The sequence below is a fragment of the Myotis brandtii genome, unplaced genomic scaffold, assembly GCF_000412655.1.
Source record: "Myotis brandtii unplaced genomic scaffold, ASM41265v1 scaffold266, whole genome shotgun sequence".
NCBI classification, from domain to species: Eukaryota; Metazoa; Chordata; class Mammalia; order Chiroptera; family Vespertilionidae; genus Myotis; species Myotis brandtii.
In genome coordinates this window covers 2,382,819-2,409,298 of record NW_005360124.1, presented here as the reverse complement: position 1 = coordinate 2,409,298, position 26,480 = coordinate 2,382,819, and the positions used below count along the sequence as shown (strand labels likewise).

General features: G+C 40.1%; 1 protein-coding gene and 1 long non-coding RNA gene across 4 annotated transcripts in view; one reads left to right on the top strand and one right to left on the bottom strand.

Annotated features, from left to right (window-relative positions):
* Positions 1 to 26,480, bottom strand: part of GKAP1 (G kinase anchoring protein 1) — a 65,463-nt gene that overhangs the window by 22,973 nt on the left and 16,010 nt on the right. For all 3 annotated transcript variants that reach the window (XR_001362518.1, XM_005868280.2, XM_005868281.2), the window contains exons 3-6: positions 23,219 to 23,362; positions 16,371 to 16,448; positions 13,061 to 13,184; positions 10,826 to 10,848 (exon numbers count right to left, since the gene is read on the bottom strand). Coding sequence is in view for 2 of the 3 variants with exons in the window: in XM_005868280.2 (XP_005868342.1) it covers positions 10,826 to 10,848; positions 13,061 to 13,184; positions 16,371 to 16,448; positions 23,219 to 23,362 (369 nt within the window). In the remaining variant the exon portion in view is untranslated. The remainder of the gene's footprint in view (positions 1 to 10,825; positions 10,849 to 13,060; positions 13,185 to 16,370; positions 16,449 to 23,218; positions 23,363 to 26,480) is intronic.
* LOC106726446 lies at positions 4,755 to 16,183 on the top strand. The gene is made up of 3 exons (XR_001362522.1): positions 4,755 to 4,767; positions 6,193 to 6,194; positions 16,100 to 16,183. It is a non-coding gene; the product is annotated as an uncharacterized LOC106726446 (long non-coding RNA).

Genomic DNA, 26,480 nt, shown 5'->3' with positions numbered 1-26,480 from the left:
TGTGGTCTTTTGTGACTGGCTTTCACTTAGCAAAATGTTTTTAAGGTTCATCTATTATTATAGCATGTATCACTACTTCATTCCTACTGTCAAATAATATCTCAATGATGGATACACTACATTTTATTTCTCCATTCATTGGTTGATGGACATTTGGGTTGTTTTCATTTTTTGCTATTATGAATAATGCTGTTATAAATATTAACGCACAAGTTTTTGAATGGACAGGTTTTCAATTCTCTTAGGTATATGCCTTGAAGTAAAATTGCTGAGACATATGGTAACCCTATGTTTAATCTTTTGAGGATTTGTCAGATAATTTTTCAAAACATTCTCACCAACACTTATTATAAGTGTTTTTTTAATCCTCACCCGGGGATATGTTTTTATTTTTATTGATATTTAAAAAATACTTTTATTGTTTTCAGAGAGGAAGGGAGAGGGAGAGATAGAAACATCAATGATGAGAGAGAATCATTGATGGACTGCCTCCTGCACGCTCCCTACTGGGGATCGAGCCTACAACCCGAGCATGTGTGCTTGACCGAAATCAAACCCAGGCCGACACTGTTTTTTATTGATTTTTAGAGAGAAAGGAAATGGGGAGAAAGAGAGAGAGAAACATTGATGTGAGCGAGAAGCAGCAATCGGTTGCCTCCTGTACACACCCCGACCAGGATCAAACCCTCAACCTAGGTCTGTGCCCTGACCAGGAATCAAACCCCCAACCTTTTGGTGTACAGGACAATGCTCCAACCAACTGAGCCACCCAGTCAAGGCTGTCTTTCTTTTTCATTGATTGATTTCAGAGAGGGATAGAAATATCGATTTGTTGTTCCACTTATTTAAGCATTCACTGGTTGATTCTGGTGTGTGCCTTGACCAGGGATTGAACCTGCAACCTTGGCCTATTAGGATAATGCTCTAAACCCACTAAACTACTCGGCCACTAGAGTAGGTGTGGAGAGCTATTTCATTGTGGTTTCGAGTTGCATTTCTCTGATGCATTGTTTCAAGTGCTTATTGGACATTTGCATCTTTCTGGAGTATGTCTACTCATATTCTTTTGGACATTTGCATCTTTCTGGAGTATGTCTACTCAACCCACTTTTTAATTGGGTTGCTTTTATTTTTGCGTTCTAAGAGTTCTTTATATATTCTAGATACAAGTCTCTTATCAAATATATGATTAGCAAATATGTTCTCTCATTCTGTGGCTTCTCTTTTCACATTCCTGAAGGTGTCCTTTGTATCAAAGAAGGTTTTAATTCAAGAAAAGTAGCACTGCCTCTCCAACTTCCTGTTTTGAAGTCAGGAACTAAAGAAAATGTCACTCTCATTGGTTCCACCTATGTCCTACATTCTTGAGCTATAAAAGTCCTAATTTTATCCATCTTAATTGAATTCGTGAGCAAATGACCCAACAGTTCAATGACTGTTCATCCTTTTCTCTTCACATTATGTTAAAAAGTGTTTTAGAGAAAAAAATTATTATGTATCAGTGTTTAATAAATACACAAAATGACATTTAAAATTTTGTACAGCACTTTCTATTTTGCAAAGAACTTACACAAACATTACTTTACTAGAGGCCCGGTGCACAAAAATTTGTGCACTCGGGGGTCCCTCAGCCCGGCCCTCTCGCAGTCTGGGACCCCTCAGGAGATGACCACCTGCTGGCTTAGGCCCGCTCCCCGGGGGATTGGGCCTAAGATGGCAATCAGACATCCCTCTGGCAGCCCGGAAGCCCTCGGGGGATGTCCACTTGCCAGCGGGGAGCAGGCCTAAACTGCAGTCGGACATCCTTAGCGCTGCTGAGGAGGCAGGAGAGGCTCCCACCACCACCGCTGTACTGGCAGCCATCAGCCTGGCTTGTGGCTGAGCAGAGCTCCTCCCATGTGAGAGCGCCCTGACCACCAGAGGGCAGCTCCTGCATTGAGCATCTGCCCCCTGGTGGTCAGTGTGTGTCATAGTGACCAGTCATTCCCAGTCCTTCTGCTGTTAGGGTCAGTTTGCATATTACCCTTTTACTATATAGGATAGAGGCCTGGTACACGGGTGGGGGCTGGCTGGTTTGCCCTGAAGGGTGTCCCGGATCAGGGTGGGGGTCCCGCTTGGGTGCCTGGCCAGCCTGGGTGAGGGGCTGATGGCTGTTTGCAGCTGGTCACACCCCCTTCAGGGTGGGGGTCCCCACTGGGGTGCCTGGCCAGCCTGGATGAGGGGATGATGGCTGTTTGCAGCTGGTCACACCCCCTTCAGGGTGGGGGTCCCCACTGGGGTGCCTGGCCAGCCTGGATGAGGGGATGATGGCTGTTTGCAGCTGGTCACACCCCCTTCAGGGTGGGGGTCCCCACTGGGGTGCCTGGCCAGCCTGGATGAGGGGATGATGGCTGTTTGCAGCTGGTCACACCCCCTTCAGGGTGGGGGTCCCCACTGGGGTGCCTGGCCAGCCTGGATGAGGGGATGATGGCTGTTTGCAGCTGGTCACACCCCCTTCAGGGTGGGGGTCCCCACTGGGGTGCCTGGCCAGCCTGGATGAGGGGATGATGGCTGTTTGCAGCTGGTCACACCCCCTTCAGGGTGGGGGTCCCCACTGGGGTGCCTGGCCAGCCTGGATGAGGGGATGATGGCTGTTTGCAGCTGGTCACACCCCCTTCAGGGTGGGGGTCCCCACTGGGGTGCCTGGCCAGCCTGGATGAGGGGATGATGGCTGTTTGCAGCTGGTCACACCCCCTTCAGGGTGGGGGTCCCCACTGGGGTGCCTGGCCAGCCTGGATGAGGGGATGATGGCTGTTTGCAGCTGGTCACACCCCCTTCAGGGTGGGGGTCCCCACTGGGGTGCCTGGCCAGCCTGGATGAGGGGATGATGGCTGTTTGCAGCTGGTCACACCCCCTTCAGGGTGGGGGTCCCCACTGGGGTGCCTGGCCAGCCTGGATGAGGGGATGATGGCTGTTTGCAGCTGGTCACACCCCCTTCAGGGTGGGGGTCCCCACTGGGGTGCCTGGCCAGCCTGGATGAGGGGATGATGGCTGTTTGCAGCTGGTCACACCCCCTTCAGGGTGGGGGTCCCCACTGGGGTGCCTGGCCAGCCTGGATGAGGGGATGATGGCTGTTTGCAGCTGGTCACATCCCCTTCAGGGTGGGGGTCCCCACTGGGGTGCCTGGCCAGCCTGGATGAGGGGATGATGGCTGTTTGCAGCTGGTCACACCCCCTTCAGGGTGGGGGTCCCCACTGGGGTGCCTGGCCAGTCTGGGTGAGGGGCTGAGGGCCGTTTTCAGGCTGGTGGGTGACTGAAGCTCCCAACCTCTCCTTTTTTTTCTTTTTTCTTTTTTATTCTGGGATTTATTTACCTTCTATGGCTGTCACTGGAGCTGACAGCCGGCTTTAGCTCTGAGGCTCAGCTCCAGCTCTGAGACCTCAGCTGCTGAAAGCAGGTATCTGGGCTTTGTTTAGCTTCTATAATTGAAACACTGTTGCAACTCCAGCTCGGAGGCCCGGCTGGCTGAAAGCAGGTTTCTGGGGATTGTTTAGCTTCTATAATTGCAACATAGTTGCTTAGAGTGCAGCTCAGAGCTGGGCGGCGGGAGGTGGGGAACCTTGGCTTCCTCCATCACTAGAGCAAGCAAGCCTCCTGTTCGCTTCAGCTGCCTGGCTGAGGGCCACCATCTTGGTTGGCAGTTAATTTGCATATCGCCCTGATTAGCCGATGGGAAGCGTGCCGGAGGTACAGTTAATTACCATGTTTGCCTATTATTAGATAGGATTTGAATCTCATTAATGCTATAAGAGGTTCATAGAACAAGAATTATTTTCCCACAAAATAATCATGGCCTCAGGAAAGTTAAATAAACTTGCCCACGAGTCTACTAAGGCTACTGCTTGAAAAAATAATTCAGGTACATTCCAATAAGATTTCATTTAAAAATAACATGCTTAAAACATTGCTGAGCTTCTGTGGAAGGAATAGCATGATGATGGCAACTAATTAGCCGCTGGATTTCATTTCCTTAAAAGAGTGCAGTTCCACAAAATAGAAACAAAGGTCTGGTTACATTGACAGACTGACTGCTGTCAGAGGGGAAGGGCTTTGGGGGCTGAATGAAAAAACATGAAGGGATTAAGCGCACACGCATGCACGCGCGAGCGCACACACACCACAGATTTTAAAATTTAATATCTAGCCAATTCAATTTAACTCAAATTATGAACACTTATTATATGCCAAGCATATAATGTAAAAGACAGTATAATGGTGGTTCTGTTAGTATAGCCCTATAGGTCTCGGGAACATAATTGAGAGTCTAGACATAAGCCTTCACATTTATGGTGACTATCAACAATAAAAAATATTTTTTTAAAAGAAAAATTACCTGGAAACCAATGAAAATGAATGCACAACAACCCCAAATCCATGGGACACAGAGAAAGCAGTCCTGAGAGGGAAGTTCACAGCATTGCAGAAGCAAGAAAAATCTCAAATAAACCATTCTAACCCAACACCTAAAAGAGCTAAAAAAAAAAAACCAAACCAACAAACAAAGCCCAGAATAAGTAAAAGGAAGGAAATAATAAAGATCAGAGCAGAAATAAATGATACAGAAACTAAAAAATAAAACAATACAAAAGATCAATGAAACCAAGAGCTGGTTTTTTAAAAAGATAAACAAGTCTGGCCAGTGTGCTTCAGTGATTGAGCGTCGACCCATGAACCAAATGGTTCAATGCCCGGTCAGGGCACATGCTAGAGTTGTGGGCTCAATCCCCAGTAGGAGGCATCCAGGAGGCAGGTGATCAATGATTCTCTCTCATCATTGAGGTTTCTATCCCTCTCTCCCTCTCCCTTACTCTCTTTGAAATCAATAAAAACATACTTTTAAAAAAAGATAAACAAGATCGATGAACCTTTGACCAGACTCATCAACAAAGAAAGAGGAGATTCCAAAATGACAGCAGAGTAAGTGGATGCTACACTGACGAACTCCCAGAACCAAAGTGGAATTACAACTAAAATACTGAAAAAAACTGTCCTGAATAATCAACTGAAGACTAGCTGAAGAGATTCCTGATAGCCAAAGACAGAAAGTAGAGCCGCACAGAGACAGGTAGGAGGTGCCAAGGAGCGAAAGGGCTGGCTGGGCTCCTACAGGCAGCAGCTGAAGTTCCTGAAGGATATCTCAGCTGTGGGGGGTTCCCACTGAGAACTCTGGAGTCTAAACCCCAGGCTGGGCTCCCCAGCTCAGAGAACCAGAACTGAGAAAGGTGTCCACGTAACATTTGGCTGTGAATAGCAGCAGGGTTGCTGTCTGCCAGGGAAAGAGAGCTGGAAAGTCAGGCACCCGTTAAAAGGGCCAACACACAAAATTTCACATGCAGCCACTCAACTTGGGCTCTGACAGAGTGAACTAGTGCTGTGTGAGCAGAAGCCAGGATGGGGGCTCTGGGATTAGACCTCTGAAGGTAGTCACCTGAATTTCCTGTGCGGAGTCATTGCCTCATGCTGCAGAGGGCATCTGTCTCTGGTGAACCTTTACTATCCAGGTGGTTTTTGCCTGGGGGAAAAGCAATTGCCCCACCCTATTGAAAAATGCTTTACCCCCTGCTAGGTAAAGCAGACCTTGGTGCACATCTTCCAAAGGCACCCAGCCCCAGCAAAGGGAGACACAAGCTTTGGATTGCTGATAGCTCCAAACAGGATATGCAGTGCCACACAGAAACAGTGTCTGACACTGTCCTGCACCAGAGATTGGGAAGCATAACAGATCTACGTAATTACATAGTCACAAACAAGCAGCCAAAATGGAGAGACCAATAAATAAATAAATAAATACCCCCCAAACGAAAGAACACAAAAATTCTAAACAAAAGAGAGAGATGGAATTCTCCAGAAGAAGAGCTAAATTAAATGGAGGTAAGAAATTTATCAGACATACAGTTCAAAATAATGGTGGCAAATATGCTCAACATCATAATATATAGTAACTATGAAGAATGACATAGCACTAATAAAGAACAAAGTGGAAGGAATACACAGCAGATTAGGGAAAGCCAAGGATCAGATCAGTGAATTAGAAAACAGAGTAGAAAAAAATCACTCAATCAGAGAACCAAAAAAAAAAAAAATCAATTAAAAAACAGGACAGCTTAAAGGAGCTGTGGGACAACATGAAATGCAACAATATTTGCATTATAGGAGTGCCAGAAGGAGAAGAAAGTGCGCAAGGGCTAGAGAATGTGTTTGAAAAAATAATGGCAGAAAATTTCCCTAACCTAGTGAACAAAAAAGTCATACAAGTTCAGGAGGCACAGACTCACAAGCAAGAAGAACCCAAACAGGCCCATGCTCAGACACATCATAATTAAAATGCCAAAAATTAAAGACAAAGAGAAAATCTTAAAAGCAGCAAGACAAAAGCAATTTGTTACCTACCAATAAACTCCCATAAGGCTGTCATCTGATTTCTCATCAGAAACTCTACAGGCAGAAGGGAATGGCATGAAGTATTCAAAGTAATGAAAAGCAAGGACCCCAAACCAAGATTACTATATCCAGCAAGACTAACATTCAAAATAGATGTTGAAATAAAGACCTTCCCAGACAAAAAAGGGTAAAGAAGTTTGTCACCACCAAACCAGCACTGTAGAAATGCTTAAGGGACTGTTATAATGAGAAGAAATAGAAAAAAACAAATGAGACTACATCAAAATAAAAAGCTTCTGCACAGCAAAATGAACCATCAACAAAATGAAAAGGGAGCCCCTTATGGGATAACATATTTGGCAATGATATCCTATATAATAAAAAATTAATATGCAAATAGACCAAAGAGCGGAACAAATGGAACAACCAGACAACTGGTTGCTATGACATGTGCTGACCACCAGGTGCTGTGCAGGGAACATGGCGGGCATCGGCCGCGGCAGGATGGTGGAGCTGGTAAGCGGGGGTGCCAGACCAAGGCAGGGCCTGCTGGTCGCTGTCACTGGGGCGAGCCTTTGGTAGTTAATGAAAATTCTTCGCTCCTGTGCACCATGGGCCCACCTGGTGCTCGCACCTGCTGCCAGCACCAGTCCCACTCGCACCCGCTGCTGGGGCCGGCCCCAATTGCTCCACGCCGTCAGGGGGTGTGAGCAGGGCTAGCGCCGTCAGCGCATGGGAGTTGTGGCAGCGGGAGCAGGGCTGCAGGTAGAGAGGGGACCTGGGGCCACAGCAGGAAGGGCCAGGCGGAGGCACAGAGGATGGACCGAAACCCACCTCTGTGCCCACTGCAGCCTCGCAGCCTACAGTTCCTTTCAAGGTGCATGAATTCATGCACTGGGCCCCTAGTATCTAATAAAGGGTTAATATCCAATGTATATAAAGAACTCATACAGCTTAACAAAAGGAAGATAAACAATCCAATTAAAAAATGGGCAAAGGACCTAAATAGACACTTCTCCAAAGATGGCCAAGAGACATGAAAAAATGCTCAAAGTCACTGATCATCAAAGAGATGCAAATTAAAACAAGGAGGTATCACCTCACACCTGTTAGAATGACTACCATCAACAAACAATATATGCTGGTGAGGATGTGGAGAAAAGGGAAACCTTGTGCACTGTTGGTGGGAATGCAGATTAGTGCAGCCACTGTGGAAAGCAGTATGGATTTCCCTCAAAAATTAAAAATGGAACTGCCTTTTGACCCAGTGATCCCACTTCTGGGAATATATCCAAAGACTCCCAAAACCCCAATTCAAAAGGATATATGCACCCCTATGTTCATTGCAGCATTATTTATAAATAGAGGCCCGATGCACAAAAATTCGTGCAAGAGCAGGCCTTCCTTCCCTCGGCTGCCAGCACCAGCTTCCCTCTGGCATCTGAGACCTGGGCTTCCTCCTCCAGCCGCCGGCAGGCACCAAGGACCCGGGCTGCTTCCCTCCTCTGGCCGCCCACAGGCACCCGGGATCTGGGCTGCTTCCCTCCTTCAGCTGCCCGCAGGTACCCGGGATCCAGGCTGGCTTCCCTCGGGCCACCCACAGGCACTTGGGACCCAGGCTGGCTTCCCTCCGGCCCCGGCTTTGTCAAGAAGGACGTCCAGAATGACGTCCGGTCTAATTAGCATATTACCCTTTTATTATTATAGATGGCCAAGTTCTGGAAACAGCCCAAGTGCCCATCAGTAAATGAGTGGATAAAAATGCTGTGGTACATTTATACAATGGAATATTATGTGGCCATAAAAAATAAGGAAATCTTACCTTTTGTGAAGCATGGACAGACGTGGATGTTACTATACTAAGTGAAATAAGCCAGTCAGAGAAAGATAAATACCATACGATCTCACTTACATGTGGAATATAATGAACAAAATAAACTGTTGAACAAAATAGGTCCAGAGACATAGATGCATGGGACAGACTGACAGATCTCAGATGGAAGGGAGGCAAGGAGTTGAAAAGAGATTAACCAAATATATTATATACATATATGCACAGCCCATGAACACAGACAATAGTACAGGTGGGGTGGGGTTTGGGTGTAAGGGAGCAAAGGGGGGATAGGAATAGGGGACATCTGTAATAATATCAACAAAATAATTTGTTAAAAATAGGCAGAGGACCTGAACAAATATCTCTCCCAAGAAGACATACAACCAACTGATACATGAAAAGATGTTCAACTTCAAAGCTATTAGGGAAATGCAACGCAAAACTACAATGAGATACCACCTATTAGAATGAGTATTATCAACAAGACAAGTAATAACAAGTGTTGGAGAGGTTATGGAGAAAAGGGAACCCACATTCACTGCTGGTGGGAATGTAGACTAACTGATTCAGCCACTATATAGAATAGTCTTGTGGTTCCTCAAAAAATTAAGAATAGAGTTACCATATGACCTAGCAATCCCTCTTCAGGGTATCTACTTGAAAAAATTTTTTTTCGCAAAGATATATGCACCCCTATGTTCACTGCAGCATTATTCATGGCGGCCAAGACATGGAAACAAAAGTGTCCTTCGATAGAGGATTGGATATAGATGTGGTACGTACATACAATGCAATATACTGAGCCAGCCATAAGAAAAGATAAAATATTGCCATTTGTGACAACATGGATGTACCTTCAGAATATTAGGCTAAGCAAAATAAGTCAGTCAGAAAAATCTAAAGACCATATGATTTCACTCATATGTGTGAAATAAAACTGAAATTCATGAACAGTATGGTGGTTACCAGAAGAAAGGGAGTGGGGAGTTGGGGGACCAAGAAGGTCCAATATATTGTCACGGAAGATGGTTTGACTTAGGGTAGTGGGCACACAATGCAATATATAGATGACATTTCATAGAAATACACACTTGAAACCCATATGATACTATTAACCAGTCACCCCAATAAATTTAATTTTTAAAAAGAGGAGAAAAGCCAAAGGAAGAACTACTCAACATAAAGGTGCTAGGACTTGCTGAGTTTAAAATAAAACCTTTTCTCATTCTCAAAAACAAAATTATAATGAAAAACAAAATATAGGCTATGTCACATACCTATGCTTCTTTAAATACAACTCAGATTAAGTACATATATTAAATAGATGAAATCCTGGTCAGACTGCCTTTTTTTCCCTTCTTTCAAATCAGTAAAGAAGAAAAAGTAAGCATGAAACAGTTCATAAAAATTATTTTTTCTTCTACTAACAGTTGGGGGTAGTTTCTTAGGAATATGGTGTACCATTTTCTATCTACTTGCTTATTCACATAAAGCTAATGTTCATTTTTTAATCAGTGGATTAAAAAAATTGGAATCAATCTAAAAGTACATGTCTTCCACTTTCAAACATAAAATTAATAGTCCATATTTGTGGTCATTTAAGTTTAATCTAAGAATTGGTGACAGTTGTTTGTAAATAAATTCAAAAAAACTTCTAACATCTGTTTCACCAACAAATTAATTCTGAGTTTGTTGTGAATAGTTAAGAACTATATTATTAATATAGTAACAAAGTTATTTAAATTTTATTTTCATATATATGAATTTATTATCCCTGACTTGTCAAGCAAATGCATGAAACAACAAAAAATTATTAAGAACCATGTATGTGTTCTAAAGTGAAACCAAGAAATATAGCTGGCCATTAAAAAATCAATTAATGGAATTATCGACAAGATACACATACATCATATAAGAATAATAAAACTTTCAATATTACCTAAAGAAGTAAAAAGAACTCAACAATTTTTAGTACCATCCTCAATATTAAAATATATTGTATAGTAGTCTCATTTCCTAATTCTAAAGGGTTTGTAGAGGCTTTATGGAATTTTTTTAAAAAGGTACCAAGAACACTAGGAAGTTATAGCTATACTACCCTCTAAAGGTGAATGGTAAGAAAAGTATATGATCAGGTTAATCTTATTCATGGGTATAAACTATATAATTAAAGTTTACCTCACAATTTTTTAATTCCAAAATACCTAAAGACATGGTATTTCAGGATGTTTTTAATGAAGATTAAAATACAGACTGATAATAAAATACAGACTTTCCCTAAAGTTTTAACTTACATGTCATAACCTTTTGACTCACAGGCACACACAAATCAGGATGCTAAAGCCAAATGACATTACATTATATTTCATGCAAATAATCATATGCTTATTCTGACACAATATATTTTATATCCTTATAATTGCCAGAAACATGATTGAGTTTACTCATGAAAAACCTATGGGTTGTTCCGTAAATGACTATGACTCAAAAAAAGACCTACTACTAAACATTGAAGTATTATTCTTATAATCATGAAATATTTTCTAAAATAAAGATGGTTACAACACTTACCTCTGTCTTTTTATTAATGTGATCTGTAAAATAGAATGGTGATACTTCATTGAAGGAAATTAACAGATAAAATATTTTAATATGTAAAAAATATTTAAACAAAGTAACAAGAGAATTTCAAAATTATGAGTTTCAGAAGTCATTTGGGGGTTGCCTAGGATTCATCAGATTTACTCTTCTAAAGATAAGATGTTAAAATTCAGTATATAACTATTAATTCGTTCAGCTTTGGGACTAGGTCTTACATTCCAGTAAATGCCACCCATAACAAAGGGGTATTATTAAATTTTAAACATTTGAATCCCACGTCATTTAAGTTTTGGTTTCACATAGTATGTTTGGAAGGAGGAGAGAATTTGAGAGGGCACAAAATATGTCTAAAATCAAATCACAGGATACTATGACTGCAAAAACTATACAGACCACTGCCTTTGTGGAATAAAATAAAAAGTCAAATAATCATTTATGTCCTTTAAAACTATTAGCTAGGTTTTGTTTTAAAAAATGCTTCATAGTGATTTGATATACTATAAAAATTCTAAAAATTAACGTATATTTATAGAACACAAAAGAAGGCAAAACAAATATATCTAGATTAAAGAAATCATTTTCTTAGTAACAATAGCATTTGTGAAAAGGGATTACAGAATGAGAAAAAGGAAGACATAAGGGAATCCACACAGAAGACTGAAACTAAAGTACAAATAGGGAACAAGTGTTCTTATTTAAATTGAAAATTATCAGGATATCTAATATTTAATAAGGCTTCTTGTGGACAGCAAAAATTCTCCATTCTCAAGGACTAATAATTGAATAGAATAGCTTTCTTATGATTGAGAATCTAAAAGTTGAACCAGTTTTCTAAAGCATTCACTAATCAGAATAGAGTCCATAAAAATAGTAAATGTCAAAATCACAAGTTTCAGATCTAACTACTAAATCTTAGTAGATTACAATTTACTAGCCTATTCTACTTAGCATACAATGTGATGCCAGAACCTGAGGAAGAATGTGTTAATCACATCTTATAATTGTTTCTCCTTTAACAGTATTATACCGATGTCTTTCTCAATCCATCTAATACATTTATATAACACTTAATAAATCAAACATATGGAAAATTGAGTTTCTTTACATGCTTCTGCTTAATTTTTAAGAAAATATTTCTTATATAAAATCTTTCTTACTAAAATTGGAAATTTTATTTTAGCATACATCTGGTCTTTTTAACCCCAAAACAAAGCAATTTTCCTGATCCTTAAAGGAGAGCAATATAATCCTCTAAATTTATTCCTACTTTCATTAGGCTTGTTTCTGAAAACAGTACCAGTAGGGTGTTTTGGGGTTTTTTTCGAGATTATTGCTATGGTATTATTAATCCTCACAGAACAAATGCCCAATGTATTAACGCTAAATTCATATAAATCAAATATGCTGCTCTGCCATTGAACAAACAACTGTCCACTTGGTTGGTATAATCACAGTGCTGTTCAAAATAATTTTCTGACTGCTGTCTGATATAGAAGCTACTGGTCACATGGCTACTGAGCATTTGAAATGTGCCTAATGCAACATTTAAAAAATTTTTATTTTAGTTCATTTTAACTAATTTATATTTAAGTTGCCACACATGAATAGTGTGATATCTAGGGTTTTCATCATTTCCAACATCAAAAGTAAAGTGTTTAGTGGTCTGTCTTAAAAAATTTAGTGGATGGTACAATTTTCTTCTATCTTCTCTTTTTGATAAAAAAAAATTTATAAATGATATTATAAAGAATTTTCTGGTAATACCTCTCATTCTAAAAATTTGTATTTTAATTTTATAAGATGTAGCTCCAGATAATTTGAGGAGGTTGACCAATAATGGATGAAACCTAAAGATACTATTCCTGATCTAGTTTAAACCAAATCACTTTATGTATAAGGACAAAAATATGTCTCATAATGACTTAAAAACTATAAATGTTCATTTTTATTTTCAGTGAGTTTTAGAAAAGGGACAAAATTAGAAATACAAAAAGATAAATTCTAGTTTTATGGGGTTTTAATGATTGATTTAAATTACTTTAACATCTAAATGGTTTATTTCCAAACAGGATTACATTCTACATTCTAAGTAGCAGATTAACAAAACCATTTTTACTTACTTTAAAAATTAGAAATGTACTTACAAATCAAGTAAACAAAGACTTAGAACAGTTACTCTACATACAGATTTCACACATATATTACCTTCAGATTGAAAATCTTTTAATGGTACTGTGAGAGGTTTGTCTTTTCCCTGATGATTCTTTCTTTTATCTTTTTTATTCACAACCTTTGACTGAGTTGAAGCATTTTCATTATTTTCATACTCCTAAAAAGAATTATAGACAACCATTAAGCTTACTTTACAGTAGCAAAACTAACTCACCAACAGGTAATATGTTCATTAACATTTTCTTTTTAAAAATAAAAAGCAAATAACATATAAAAACTAAGGCTAGCCAACTTGTATAAAAAGATACCCGTTTATTTATATAGTCAATCTCTTGCATCTTAACCATTAAAATAAAAACAAGATGCTTACCTTGGTCTATTAACCCCTCCAACTTGCCACCCTATTCTCCATTTCTGGAACAAACTTAAAACAATAATCTACCATCAATTTGCTTACACACACACACACACACACACACACACACACACACACACCACAAAACCCCTGAAATCTGGCTTCTGCTATTCTTTGACACTAAAAAGGTCAACTTCCATTTAAATGCTAAATCCAAAGGACATTATTTTTCAAGCATTTCTTGATTTTCTCAATGCATTTATGACTACTCTTCAGTCTCCTTTCACCAGCTTCTCTTTTCCTAACTCTGTTCTTAAAAATGTACCTGCTATTCACTATTATTCCATTCTAACCCATTCTTATGCTTTATACCCACTGTTCTTCAAACTCAAAAGTTTAAAGTTCTACCTATACAATGATAATTTCTGTATGTGCAGACAACTCAACTGGGATGTTCATTAAGCATCTCCAATTCCCTAGAAAGGACTGATCCTTTACTGAGTATCCTGTTTAATGCCACCCTCACATACACAACTATCTAGGCCAGAAACCTCAGTCATTCTTGCTTATTCTTTCTACACACTTTATATCCAAATTAGTCAGTATATCTGGTTGAGTTTATTTACTAAACCTCTCTTAAATCTATTCTCTTTTCTTCATACCTTGTTATTTCCCCTATCTTCTTTTGCTTGACACTCTAATTTTATTCCCTCAATCCATCTTCTACACTGCTATAGTATGAGTTTCTAAAATGAAAACCCAAATTCAATCTAGAAGTTAAAAATATTCAATAGTTCTCTGTATATGTATAAAACCTAATCTCCTTAGCCTGGTACACCAGGTTCTTTATACCTTATTCTTCTGGCAGCATCTCTAGCAATTCCAGGTCTCTAAATTATAGTTTTTAAAATGCTATATGCTTATACACTTGCCACTCCTCCTAAGAATGCCAACTTTCCTCTTACCCACTTGTGAACTTCTAATACATTTAGAAAGATCCTCTTTTAAGAATCCTTTCCTAAAATCCATCCCCATCAAAGGCACAGAAAGTTCTTCCAACTTTCTGAATTCCCTCTGCACTGAGAACATACATCTCTCAATACTATATGCCATAAAAATATGTATGTCTTCCTTCACGAAATCCAAGGAATGGAACCATGTCTTAATCTTTGTATTGGGTACCTAGCACATTTTGTCTATTCAAAAAAATAATTGGTGAATAAGTGATTGAACAGAATAGATAATGCCATCTCAAACCTTAGTTATTATAAAAATCCTTAAGCTAAAGTATAGTTTTGTGGGAGGTTTTGTATTAAAAAAAAAAATTTTTTTTTATTGATTTCAGAGAAGAAAGGAGAGGGAGAAAGAAATAGAAACACCAATGACGAGAGAGATGTGCCGACTGGAAATCAAACTGTGACCTCCTGGTTCATAGATGCCGCTCAACCACTGAGCCACACCAGCCAGGCACAGTTTTTAAATTAAAATAACTGACTTAAAACTCAATGACTACACTACATCAATGTAATCACACCAAACTAGCAATCACAGATTAAAGAAGTTCCTCCATTCCCTGAGGTTCATTATTTTTTGATAAAACCAACGCTTTTGGGTACTACACCTATGTACCAAGAAAACGGGCTGGATGCATGATAGTTCATAATACCATCTACTCTACTCCTCCTCTAAAGATACAGCTAACCATTTTAGCCTTAGAATCTAGATATATATCTACCAAATTTGATAAATTTCCAGTGTAACCTGAAAGTCCATTAAATGATTTAAGTCACAGTAAAGCTAACTGTATCCATTTTTATAATTGTCAGGTTTGTGTCTAAATGAACAAGTAACAACAAAATTACAGTTACTCTTGATTTTTCAGGATAACAGGAATAGAGAGACATGGAAAATGAAACTAATATATATAGTGTACAAAAGCCCACCTCATTGGCTTTCTTCCTCTTCCCTTTAGCTATGAGTAAATAGCAAAATCATCACCTGTTATTTTAATTATTCTCTTCCCTTCATCTTGAGTAAAGAAGCTAGTGTACAATGACATAGCCTAAAGGCCCTAAGCATGACCAGAGGCCCATTTATGATTAACTACTGAGTAAATTGAGCATTTATATTATCTTCATATAATTTAACTTTAGTCCTTTACATGTATTGGGAATTTTTTGATCTATAAAATTTATTCAACTTGTGATTAAATACAGAAACTGAAACCAACACTACTTTTTTACTTAAGTGTTCCTAGAGTTGCAAAATGTAGAATGCATTTTAGCACACAGCCCAACATCACAGCTTAGTGACAAATTATCAGAAATGTCCTCCCATTTACTTTAGTTAATTATAGTGTATCTCCAGCAGAGGGTCCCATAATGGATGTCCCTGTACTCATAGTTACCTTGTATTTTTAAATCTACTTATTTTCTATGTTCATTTAAAATAAGTTAAATCATTTGCTGTTAATTTCCTCTCTTCCCTTTATATTTGGAAGGAAGTTTTTAAAATAAACATTCCAAATCATCAGACAAAGCTTAGGCCACGTTTCTGTTGTCTCTCAAAACCTGAGGAAGAACCTTATTATAAAAACTGTGTGTGCCCTCGCCAGTGTGGCTCAGTTGGTTGGAGCATCAACCCATACATCAAAAGGTGGTGGGTTTGATTCCCAGTAAGGGCACATACCCAGGTTGGGGGTTTGATCCCTGGTGAAGGCGCATAAGGGAGGCAATTAATTGATATTTCTCTCTTACACTGATGTCTCTCTCTTTCTCTCTCTCTCTCTTCCTTCCTCTCTCTAAAATCAATATTTTTTAAAAAGACTTTATGTTTTTATTTTTTAATTGAAAAACAAAGTAAACACAGCCTGATAATATTCTGTTACCACAAATTTTAAAGAGAATTTTAATACAAAATTTGGGAAGGTTGGTCCTAACTTCTGACCACTTAAACCTAATATAGCTAAATGAATAAACGTGTAAATACCTTTTTGTGTTCTTCATATTCTAATTTACTTAGCAACAATGCCTTCTCAAGATCTGCTTCAAACATTTCAGAAGTCAGCTAGAAAAAAAAAGTTTCACAATAAATAGATGATAGCTTTATATCACACTAGCAAAAATAACTATTGACAATATATACAGGAAAAGAAAAATATATATTAAAAAACAGTCTAGGTTCTCCAAAGTTATCATCCATGCCAAAGTAAGGAACCCTGTACTTTATAGAAAACTAGAGGCCCGGTGCATGAAAATTCGGCGGCTGGGGGGGGGGGGGGGGTCCCTCAGCCTGGCCTGCACCCTCTCACAATCCAGGACCCCTCAGGTAGGGTCCATAGGCCTGGCCTGAGATCAGGGCTTATCTGGGCTTTCCTTCCCCCAGCTGCAGGCAGCTGGCCCCACCCCCACTGCTGCCACTGCTTGCCATCTGTCCTCTGCAGGGGACAGGCTGGGATACGATGGCTTGGCTGGCCTGGGCCTCCCTCTGCGGCCCAAAGCAAAACTTCCAATTTTGAGATTTCCATTTGCCCTTTGATCTGGCCAGCCGCACACCTGCCACAGAGTCACTGCCAGTGGCCTGGGCCTCCCTCTTTCTTTGCTGGGGGGGGGGGGCAGCCCTGTGAGGGGTCCTCTGCCTACCTGATCACCCCTAACTACTCGCCTGCCTACCTGGTCACCCCTAACTTGCTGGGTGGCGGGGCCAGCCCTGCCAGGGGCCATCTGCTTACCTGATCGCCCCTAACCGCTGGCCTGCCTACCTGATCACCCCTAACTACTCGCCTGCCTACCTGATTGCCCCTAACCGCTTGCTTGGGGGCGGAGCCAGCACAGGGAGGGGCCATCTGCCTACTTGATTGCCCTTAACTGCTGGCCTGCTGGGGGACAGCCCTGCATGGAGCTCCCAGACCGTTGGCATCCTAAGCCTTGTCTTCTTCTGTTTCCTCACTTTGAGCCATTCTAGAGCCCCTGGCATTGTCTCCCTATCAGTGGTTCTCAACCTTCTGGCCCTTTAAATACAGTTCCTCATGTTGTGACCCAACCATAAAATTATTTTCATTGCTACTTCATAACTGTAATGTTGCTACTGTTATGAATCATAATGTAAATATCTAATATGCAGGATGATCTTAGGTGACCCCTGTGAAAGGGTCGTTCGACCGCCAAAGGGGTCGCGACACACAGGTTGAGAACTGCTGCCCTAACTGCTTGCTTGGGGGTGGGGCTAACCCTGCCAGGGGTCGTGGTGGTTCTGGTCCCTGGTCATTCTGGTTGTTACATGGTGGCTGGCCTTTTATTATATAGGATACCAAAGCAAAACTTCCAATTTTGAGATTTCCATTTACCCTTTGATTGTCAATAATTCATTATATATCACATAATCCTTTGCTTTATAAGTTTGGTTTTTTTGCTTTTGTTTTTTAATATCCTCACCCCAGGATATTTTCCCATTGATTTTCAGAGAGTGGAAGAGAGAGGGAAAGACAGAAATATCGGTGACAGAAACACATCGATTGGTTGCCTCCTGCACAAGGCCAGACCAGGGAAAGAGCCTGCAACTGAGGTACGTGCCCTTGACCAGAATCGAACCCGGGACCCTTCAGTCTGTAAGGCTGACACTCTATCCACTGAGAAAACCAGCTAGGGCTACAAGTTTTGCTATATTGGCCATGTTTTTTTTTCTTCAAGTGATTTAAAACTCATAAAATGAAGTCTTGTATATAAGTAAATTTAGAGGCACACTTGGAACTAACAATAACCATAGTTTGTTACGAATATGAAAATGTAAAATACCTATTGACTCCTCTGACCTATTCCTTCCTAATTTTTGTTTTCATAAACAGGGATTTCATTTTAGACAAATTTCTTCAAATGAGCTATATCTGTTTGTTCTTTCATTCATTCATTCCCTGGTATAAACCAAGACTTTAAGTGCTCCTTTAGTAAGGACTCAAATCTCTGAAGCAACTACATCCCATGAGAGGTTCTGCCCATATACTGGGTGGGGTAAAAGTAGGCTTACAGTTGTACGTATGGAAACTAATACAATAATTCATAAATAATAATATAGTAAACTGTTCTGCAGTCTCACAATTGTAAACCTACTTTTGCCCCACCCTGTATGTATAAACAGACACTCAAGTCTCCCAGTCTCAGTGATCCATTTTTCATGACGGTGATAGCCCCTTTGAGTAAACTTAGGACTAAAGATAAAATCTGTATGATTTTCTGGTATTTCCTGATTGTTGAAACAAGGCATCCTCTAAAATTTCCAGGAGACTACGTTCCATTTCTCCCCAGCACAGGTATTTACAGATTGATTTAAAGCAATTTTATAAGAAAAAGATTTCTTTCATGAACTCCTGCTTCAGCTTTTTAACTTTTCATTTAAGTACTAGAGGCCCAGTGCAGCCCCGCCCCCTATTGGAGTGGGGAGTGTGATCAGGAATGAGGCCGGCCAGGGGGAGGGGCTGCAGGAGGTTGGGCAGCCAGCCCCAGCCCCTATTGGGGTGGGGTGGGCCTATCAGGGGTGGGGCTGGTGGGGGTGAAGGGGTGGAGCATTTGGCCAGCCAGCCCCACCCTTGATCAGGGTGGGAGAGTCCAGTAGTGGGCAGTTATTATTAAAGGATACTTTTGAGAACAGTAACTGGGAAGAATGGGAAAAGAGCAGGTTTGAGCAGAGGAATAAGTAAAGCTGCGGTGGCCAGGCAGGGATCAGCCTCAGTGAACCACAGAGAGAGCTCTTGGGTCAATGGGGAAAAAAGGAGACATATGTACCTGATCGGGCCAGTTCGCTGGCCACAGTGGGCGTCATAGCAACCGGTCATTACAGTCGTTATGGCTTTATGGTCGCTGGCTTTTATATATATAGAAGATGGTTGATATATAATATTATATTAGTTATATTAGTTTCAGGTATATAGCTATGTTCTCTTTAATAACCACATTTACAATCACTATTTACAGTTAATTCTATATTGAACTAGCTTCAATACTCACCACTGGTGCTTTCCAATTGCTGTGCTCTTTATTTAGATTTGCCTTTTAATTGACAGGAGCACATCTCCAAAAAATTTGCAAAAGGGATAGTGGTGGTATGCTTTCTCAGCCCTTGCTTGAGAAATGTTATTTCTGAGAATGTATTTATTCAGCAGTCACACAAATGACATTTTGGCTAGATACTGAATTTTTGGTCCTAACATTTCAATTATGGCATTTAAAGTAGCCAACCTACAGCTGATAGATGTTCCTCCCTCATCAATGTTTCTAACTCTCTCCCTCTCCCTTCCTCTTTGTAAAATCAATATATTTAAAAAAAATAATAAAGTAGCCAACCTGACTTTTCATCCTTAGTAGGCAATTTTTTTCTCATGCATATATTTATAGTATTATTTCCTTGTTTTCTCATTCCTAAAGTTAAAAACTTTTACAAAGACTTCAGTTTTTTTAAAAAACTTGAGTTCTTCTTTCAAGTTCAGATTCAAGTCTTAGCTTCCGAACATTTTTTATCTATATTATCTTTAATGACTCTCTCTGCTCTACTTCTTTCAGGGCCACTAATTATGCCTTTGCTGGATTTTAGTTCTGTGTTCCAATCTTTTTTTTTTTTAATATATTTTATTGATTTTTTACAGAGAAGAAGGAAGAGGGAAAGAGAGGTAGAAACATCCATCAGCTGCCTCCTGCACACCCCCTACTGGGAATGTGCCCACAACCAAGGTACATGCCCTTGACCAGAATCAAACCTGGGAGCCTTCAGTCCGCAGGCCAACGCTCCATCCACTGAGCCAAACCAGTTAGGGCTCTGTGTTCCAATCTTATGTCAATTGTATTGGCAAAATTTATCTCGAATTTTCCTTCACACAATTGACTCAATTGTATACTCTGGTTCTTTAGTCTTCCCAATGAAGTTTCAAATTCTGCTGTGATTTTACTAGTACTTCCCAGATTTTTTGTGGGTAACGGCTCTAGAGTTAAAGCCTCAGATTGACCTGTGGCAGAGCCACCAACAAGTCCTAGTTTAGAGGGCAGAGCCCTCTTCGCATAATTAAGCTTGACCTTATGGCCGCCCCTAGATCCTTCCTAGGTAGCTAATGGGCTGTGGGAGATGCAGCAAGTGCTGCCAAAACAAGTGAAATTCACAAGAACACTGTAACTATGGTGACCACTACCTTGTTTACCTCTGACTATAAAATAAAGCCTCAGCTTGCTGGCTGGATCCTTCTCTGTGGCCTCATCCAGGCAGAGGAGATCCAATGAGCCCCAGCTATATTCTCTTTGTCTTTTCTTTAATCCTTCGCCTCCTCCCCCCCCCAACCCCCCGTCCCCAGACTCACTGAACCCTTGGCTGTGCTGGCAGGGCACAATTTTTTTACTTTACCCATCTCCCTTTCAATTTCTGTCTCTTAGTCACTTTTTCATCTCAGTCTATTGTTTCACCTTGTTATATAACACTAGAGGCCCGATACATGAAATTTGTGCAAGAGTAGGCCTTCCTTCCCTGGCTGCCAGCACCGGCTTCCCTCAGGCACCCGGGACCTGGGTTTCCCTCGAAGCTCCGGCTTGGTCTGGAAGGACATCCAGTCTAATTAGCATATTATGCTTTTATTATTACAGATTAGTATCCCCCACCCCGAGTTTTACAAAATATTCTAGACTTGGTTTTAATTATTTAAGCAAAAAAATGGAGACTGTCTAAAATCAACTTCCATTCCCCGCAGCAAATCTTTCACTTTGGTCACTAAGTACAATGTTCTTTTCCTTTTATGTAGCAGAAATATTTCTTCATCTGACTTAAGATCACTAAGATCTACTGTTTGCTCATAAGTAGGTGGTCTAGATGGTTCTTTACTGTCTATCTGGTTGTTGTTTAATGCCAGTTCTCAAATTTTATGATGAGGCTTAGTTGACATAAATTTACATTATAGATTTTGTGATTTAGGAGTAGGAAACTTTGTTTTAGCCTAATTTCTCTTTTGTGTTTGAACTAAGCAGCCACATAACAGGCAAAATCCCTGTATCTAGCTTTTTGTCTTTCACAGCCCTCAATACCTGGAATTTCTCATAGTTGTTTTCCTACTGTTTCAGAAAGAATGCCACCATAATTGTATGCTTTCTGCCTAGTATAGTCACTGCCTGGTCCTTACTTTTAAAATATATTACTCTACACCGTAAAATAGATTCCAGGTGGTATGTTATCTATCTGTCCTTATATGAAGTCAGGGCAAAGTCTTGACCATGTCATTTTAGCAGCAGTCAGTAGAGGCAGGAAGAAAGGCAATCAAATAACTGTGCTCAAGTTCCCATATTACACAGAGTGTATTTTGGTGAAAATCTGAATAGCTTTCCTTAATTTTCCAGTGCCCATGTGCCACTGGGAGAAATTCTTTCTGGTGAAGACACTGCTAAATTGTATTACTGTCAAAAACAGATCATTATATTTACATTTGTAAACCAGAAGAATGCTGTGGAAGGGAATAAAAAGTATCAAAATCCCTAAAATAATACAAGATGATTTACCCAGTATACCAGTGTGTGGAAATATCTTTTCAACAGCACTTTTGTTAGTTCTAGTGTAATAACTGATGCTCATAATGAGCCTAAGGCACTACAAATTCTAAAGAAAATGTTATAATTAATAGAATTTATGTTAAGAGCATAGTTTCATATAGTCTAATTCTTTTTAGACTAGTAACCCAAGCCTGATAGGTACAGCCACTTTATTAAGCCAAATATCTGCTAGTGCAAAACTTATTCCCAATAGATCAAATGACAGTTTAATAGGTAAACAAGTAACTGTTAATTTCCCACACATACAGCAGCTCCTAGAGCAGCGGTTCTCAACCTGTGGGTCGCGACCCCTTTGGCGGTCAAACGACCCCTTCACAGGGGACGCCTAAGACCACCCTGCATATCAGATATTTACATTATGATTCATAACAGTAGCAACATTACAGTTATGAAGTAGCAACGAAAATAATTTTATGGTTGGGTCACAACATGAGGAACTGTATTTAAAGGGCCAGAAGGTTAAGAACCACTGTCCTAGAGTATATTCAAGCTCAGTATGTTATTTTCTTGGACACCAAGCACAAAAAAAGAAATTAGTCTTAATAAATTACTTGGTTTAGTTATTAATATTTAAGAAGCATAGAAAAACAAAATATCAGGTTAAAAAAAACAAATGCCATAAACGATTTCACATCAAGGTTGTAAAGTAAAAGTTTCCTGTCAAAGTCCTTTTTTTAGGCAAAACTGTCACTCAGTATTTTTACAAAGGACCTCTGGCCCTACAAACATAATTTTCTTACTTGAAATAATTTAATCCTGTTGTTCTACCTTCCCTCTCTCTCATTTTTAAAAAGGGAGATGAATTAAAAACTTTCAAAACAACTGTTTTGAACTGTTAAAACTAACAATGATAAATGTATCAATCTGTTTTTCTACTACACACAAAAAAAGAACCTGTTATTGGAAGCAGCAAATACATAAACTAAACCAATACAAAAAGCTCCTCAGAACAGCAGTGTTACAGACTCAGATGCACTGTCATCTTTAAAAATGCATACACACAGCCCTAGCTGGTTTGGCTCAGTGGATAAAGTGTTGGACTGTGGACTGAAGGGTCCTGGGCTCGATCCCCAGTGGGAGGTGTGCAGGAGGTAGCAGTCAATGGTTCTCTCTCATCATTGATGTTTGACTTTTTCTCCCTCTCCCTTTCTCTTTGAATCAATAAGAATATATTTTTTAAAAAGTAAGTAAAATAAAATGAAACAAAATCAAATGCATACATTCATTGAAAATCAAAGCAAAATAATTTGATTTACTTAGCTGTACCTGCTCATCTCTTTGTCTCCACTCTTGCCAATTTTCTTCTCGTGTATCCTTCTGTACTGGATTTGGTAAAGGAAGCTCATGTTGAGCATTACAAGTGGCATGGGAAGATTTCTGGGGAATTTTCTTAAAAGCAAGATTCCTGAGCTATGAAACAAAGAAGACATTACATTCAATTTGCCAGTCCTGAGATACTAACTGGATTTTTTTTTAAGTTAAGAAATCAACAATAATTTTACACTTCAAGCACTATTTGTATTTTTGTAATCATTATAGAATATTAAATTCACCCGCATTTGAAATAATGGTTGGTGGATTTCTAGATGAAATGATTAATAAGTAAAAGTGGATTGTACTCTATTAAACCATCATTTTAAAGATTCTGCTTTACTAAGGAGAATAAGTTTATAGAAATAGAACACTGGACAAGTGTGCTTTTAAAATACAAAACAATAGGATTCAAAAAGATTAAAGTGTAATAGCTTACAAACTTAAAAATTTAAATAGAAAGAAAAGATAGCGTATGCAATTGTCGCAACTACTTTGCTAATCCTGAAAAATACAGGGCTAGTCCTCAAAGTATCATAATGAATTAAACCTGTATTGGGCAAGCCACTTCCCAACAATAAGAATAATCAGAGATGTAGAAAGTGAAACAAGAAAGAAAAATACTGAGAGGGTGTCATGGATTGAATTGTATTTCTCCCAAAGATATGGTGCTAACCCTCAGTGTCTGCGAAGGTGACCTTACTTGGAAGTAGGGTCTTTGCAGGTGTAATCAAGTTAAGACGAGGCATACTGAATTAGGATAGGCCCTAATCCAATATGACTGGTATCCTTATAAGAAGAGGTGAAGACAAAAATACACAAGGAGAAAGCCAAGCAAGTAACAAGAGGCAAAGATTGGAGTGATGCAGCCACAAGCCAAGGATTGATGGCCACCACAAGGTAAGAGGAGGCAAGGAAGAATTCTACTTTGAGTCTCAGAGAGAACATAGCCCTTGTTGACACCTAGGTTTGGTCTTCCAGCCTTTAGAACAGCTGTTCTCAACCTGTGGGTCGTGACCCCTTTGGGGGTCGAACGACCCTTTCACAGGGGTCGCCTAAGACCATCGGAAAACACATATATAATTACATATTGTTTTTGTGATTAATCACTATGCTTTAATTATGTTCAGTTTGTAACAATGAAAATACATCCTGCATATCAGATACAGTGGGGCCTTGACTTACGAGTTTAATTGGTTCCGTGACAGAGCTCGTAACTCAAATTACTCATATGTCAAATCAAAAAGTGAACAAGTGAGACACGTGATGCTGGGCTGATGTTGTGGCACTCACTGTGACGTTCGCTGCGCCAACTAGCGGTGGGGTATCTGAAGCTGGCTCGTAACCCGAATTTTAGCTCGCAACTCAAAGCAAAAATCGGCTGAGAGACGGCTCGTATCTCGAAAAACTCGTTAGTCGGGACACTCGTAAGTCAAGGCCCCACTGTATTTACATGATTCATAACAGTAGCAAAATTACAGTTATGAAGTAGCAATGAAAATAATTTTATGGTTGGAGGTCACCACAATATGAGGAACTGTATTAAAGGATCGCGGCATTAGGAAGGTTGAGAACCACTGCTCTAGAACCATTGGAGAATAAATTTCTGTTGTTTTAAGGCACCTAGTTTGTGGTACTTTGTTATGGACAGCTTTAGGGAAATGAACAAAGAGGCTTTAAATTGAGAATCAATAATTTTAACTAATAATATATGGTTCTGAAAAAGGCAGTGAGGAGATACAAACATCTCTTTAAGTAACTGGTTTCTGCTGTGGAAAAGACATACTGGAGGAGATGCTACTGGAGATGAAGCACTAGCAAGTAGACTGTTATTTTACAAAAAGTGAAGACTAATAGAACTCTAGCCATGGAATTGGAAAGGGAGGATCCTCAGGCTCATCCTCAGTTACATGTTTTCTTATTCTCTAATGTAAATTCCATTATTACCTTACTAGGAGCCCAGCACGCAATTCAAAATGGCGAGACGCTGCCCACTCCCTCTCCGGCCCTTGAAGCAGCCACAGCTGCTGCTGATCAGGCCCTCCCCCAGTGTAGGCACGTGGAGGCCTCTGCTGCCCCGCCCCCAACACTGTGTGTGCAACCTCCACCTGTCCGGTCGACCCATTAAGGCGTCCCGGTTAATTAGCATATTTCTCTATTATATATAGAGAGATTTTCTGTTCCCCCCACGTCATCATTAACTCCAAAAATAAAGTGATGGGCAATAAAAAGTTTTGAAAGACTGGACTTCTAAAAGGATATATAGTGGGGAAAATGTCTTTTAAAGTTATTCTCTGTGTGGCAGCATTTTAAAGAGATATTTAGAAAGCAATGATGTTAAAAATTTAATAGAAACAAAGTGAAAAGGCTTGTTTCCTAAGTCTTGGGACATTATAAAATGAATATAAGGGGGGAAATACATTTTTACTACTTCTCTCATTAAATGATATTGAAAAAGGTCCTTGCCCTAGCTGGTTTGGCTCACTGGATGGAGTGTCGGCCTGTGGACAGAAGGGTCCCGGGTTCAATTCTGGTAAAGGGCACGTGCCTGGGTTGCAGACTTAATCCCCAGTGGGGTGTGTGTAGGACGCAGCCAATCGATGATTCTCTCTCATCATTGATATTTCTATCTCTCTCTCCCCTCTCCCTTCCTCTTGAAATCAATACAAATATTTTTTTTAAAAAAGGGTCCTTATATACTCCAACTGCTCCTTCTATTAAAAGACAAACACACAGCCACAGAGGAGAAACCAAGATGGCGGCATAGGTAAACACCAGAAATTGCTGCCTCGCAATTCAAAAATACAACTAAAAGACAAAACGGACATCATCCAGAACCACAGGAAGGCTGGCTGAGTGGAAATTCTACAACTAGAAGGAAAGAGAAAAGCACACTGAGACTCAGAGGAGGTGCCGAAGTAAAGTGCAGAGGTACGGAGGCACACATGGAAAGGGCTGGCAGCTGAGGACACGGTTGTCTTTTTCAATTGGGAGGGAGTCTCAAGCTCCTGACTGCTCTTAACTCCAGTTCCAGGCAAGTCACTGGGGACCCAGACTCATACAGGAGAAACTGGACTATCTGACATCGGTTGGAACTCGAGGGCGGATTTCTCTCAGAGGTACTTGCAGCGATTACCGGGACACTGAGAAGCAGGGCTTCTTAGGGTAGGACTGAGAAGCAGCCATAGCTGCTTGCTCCGCCCTGTTTCCCCAGAGA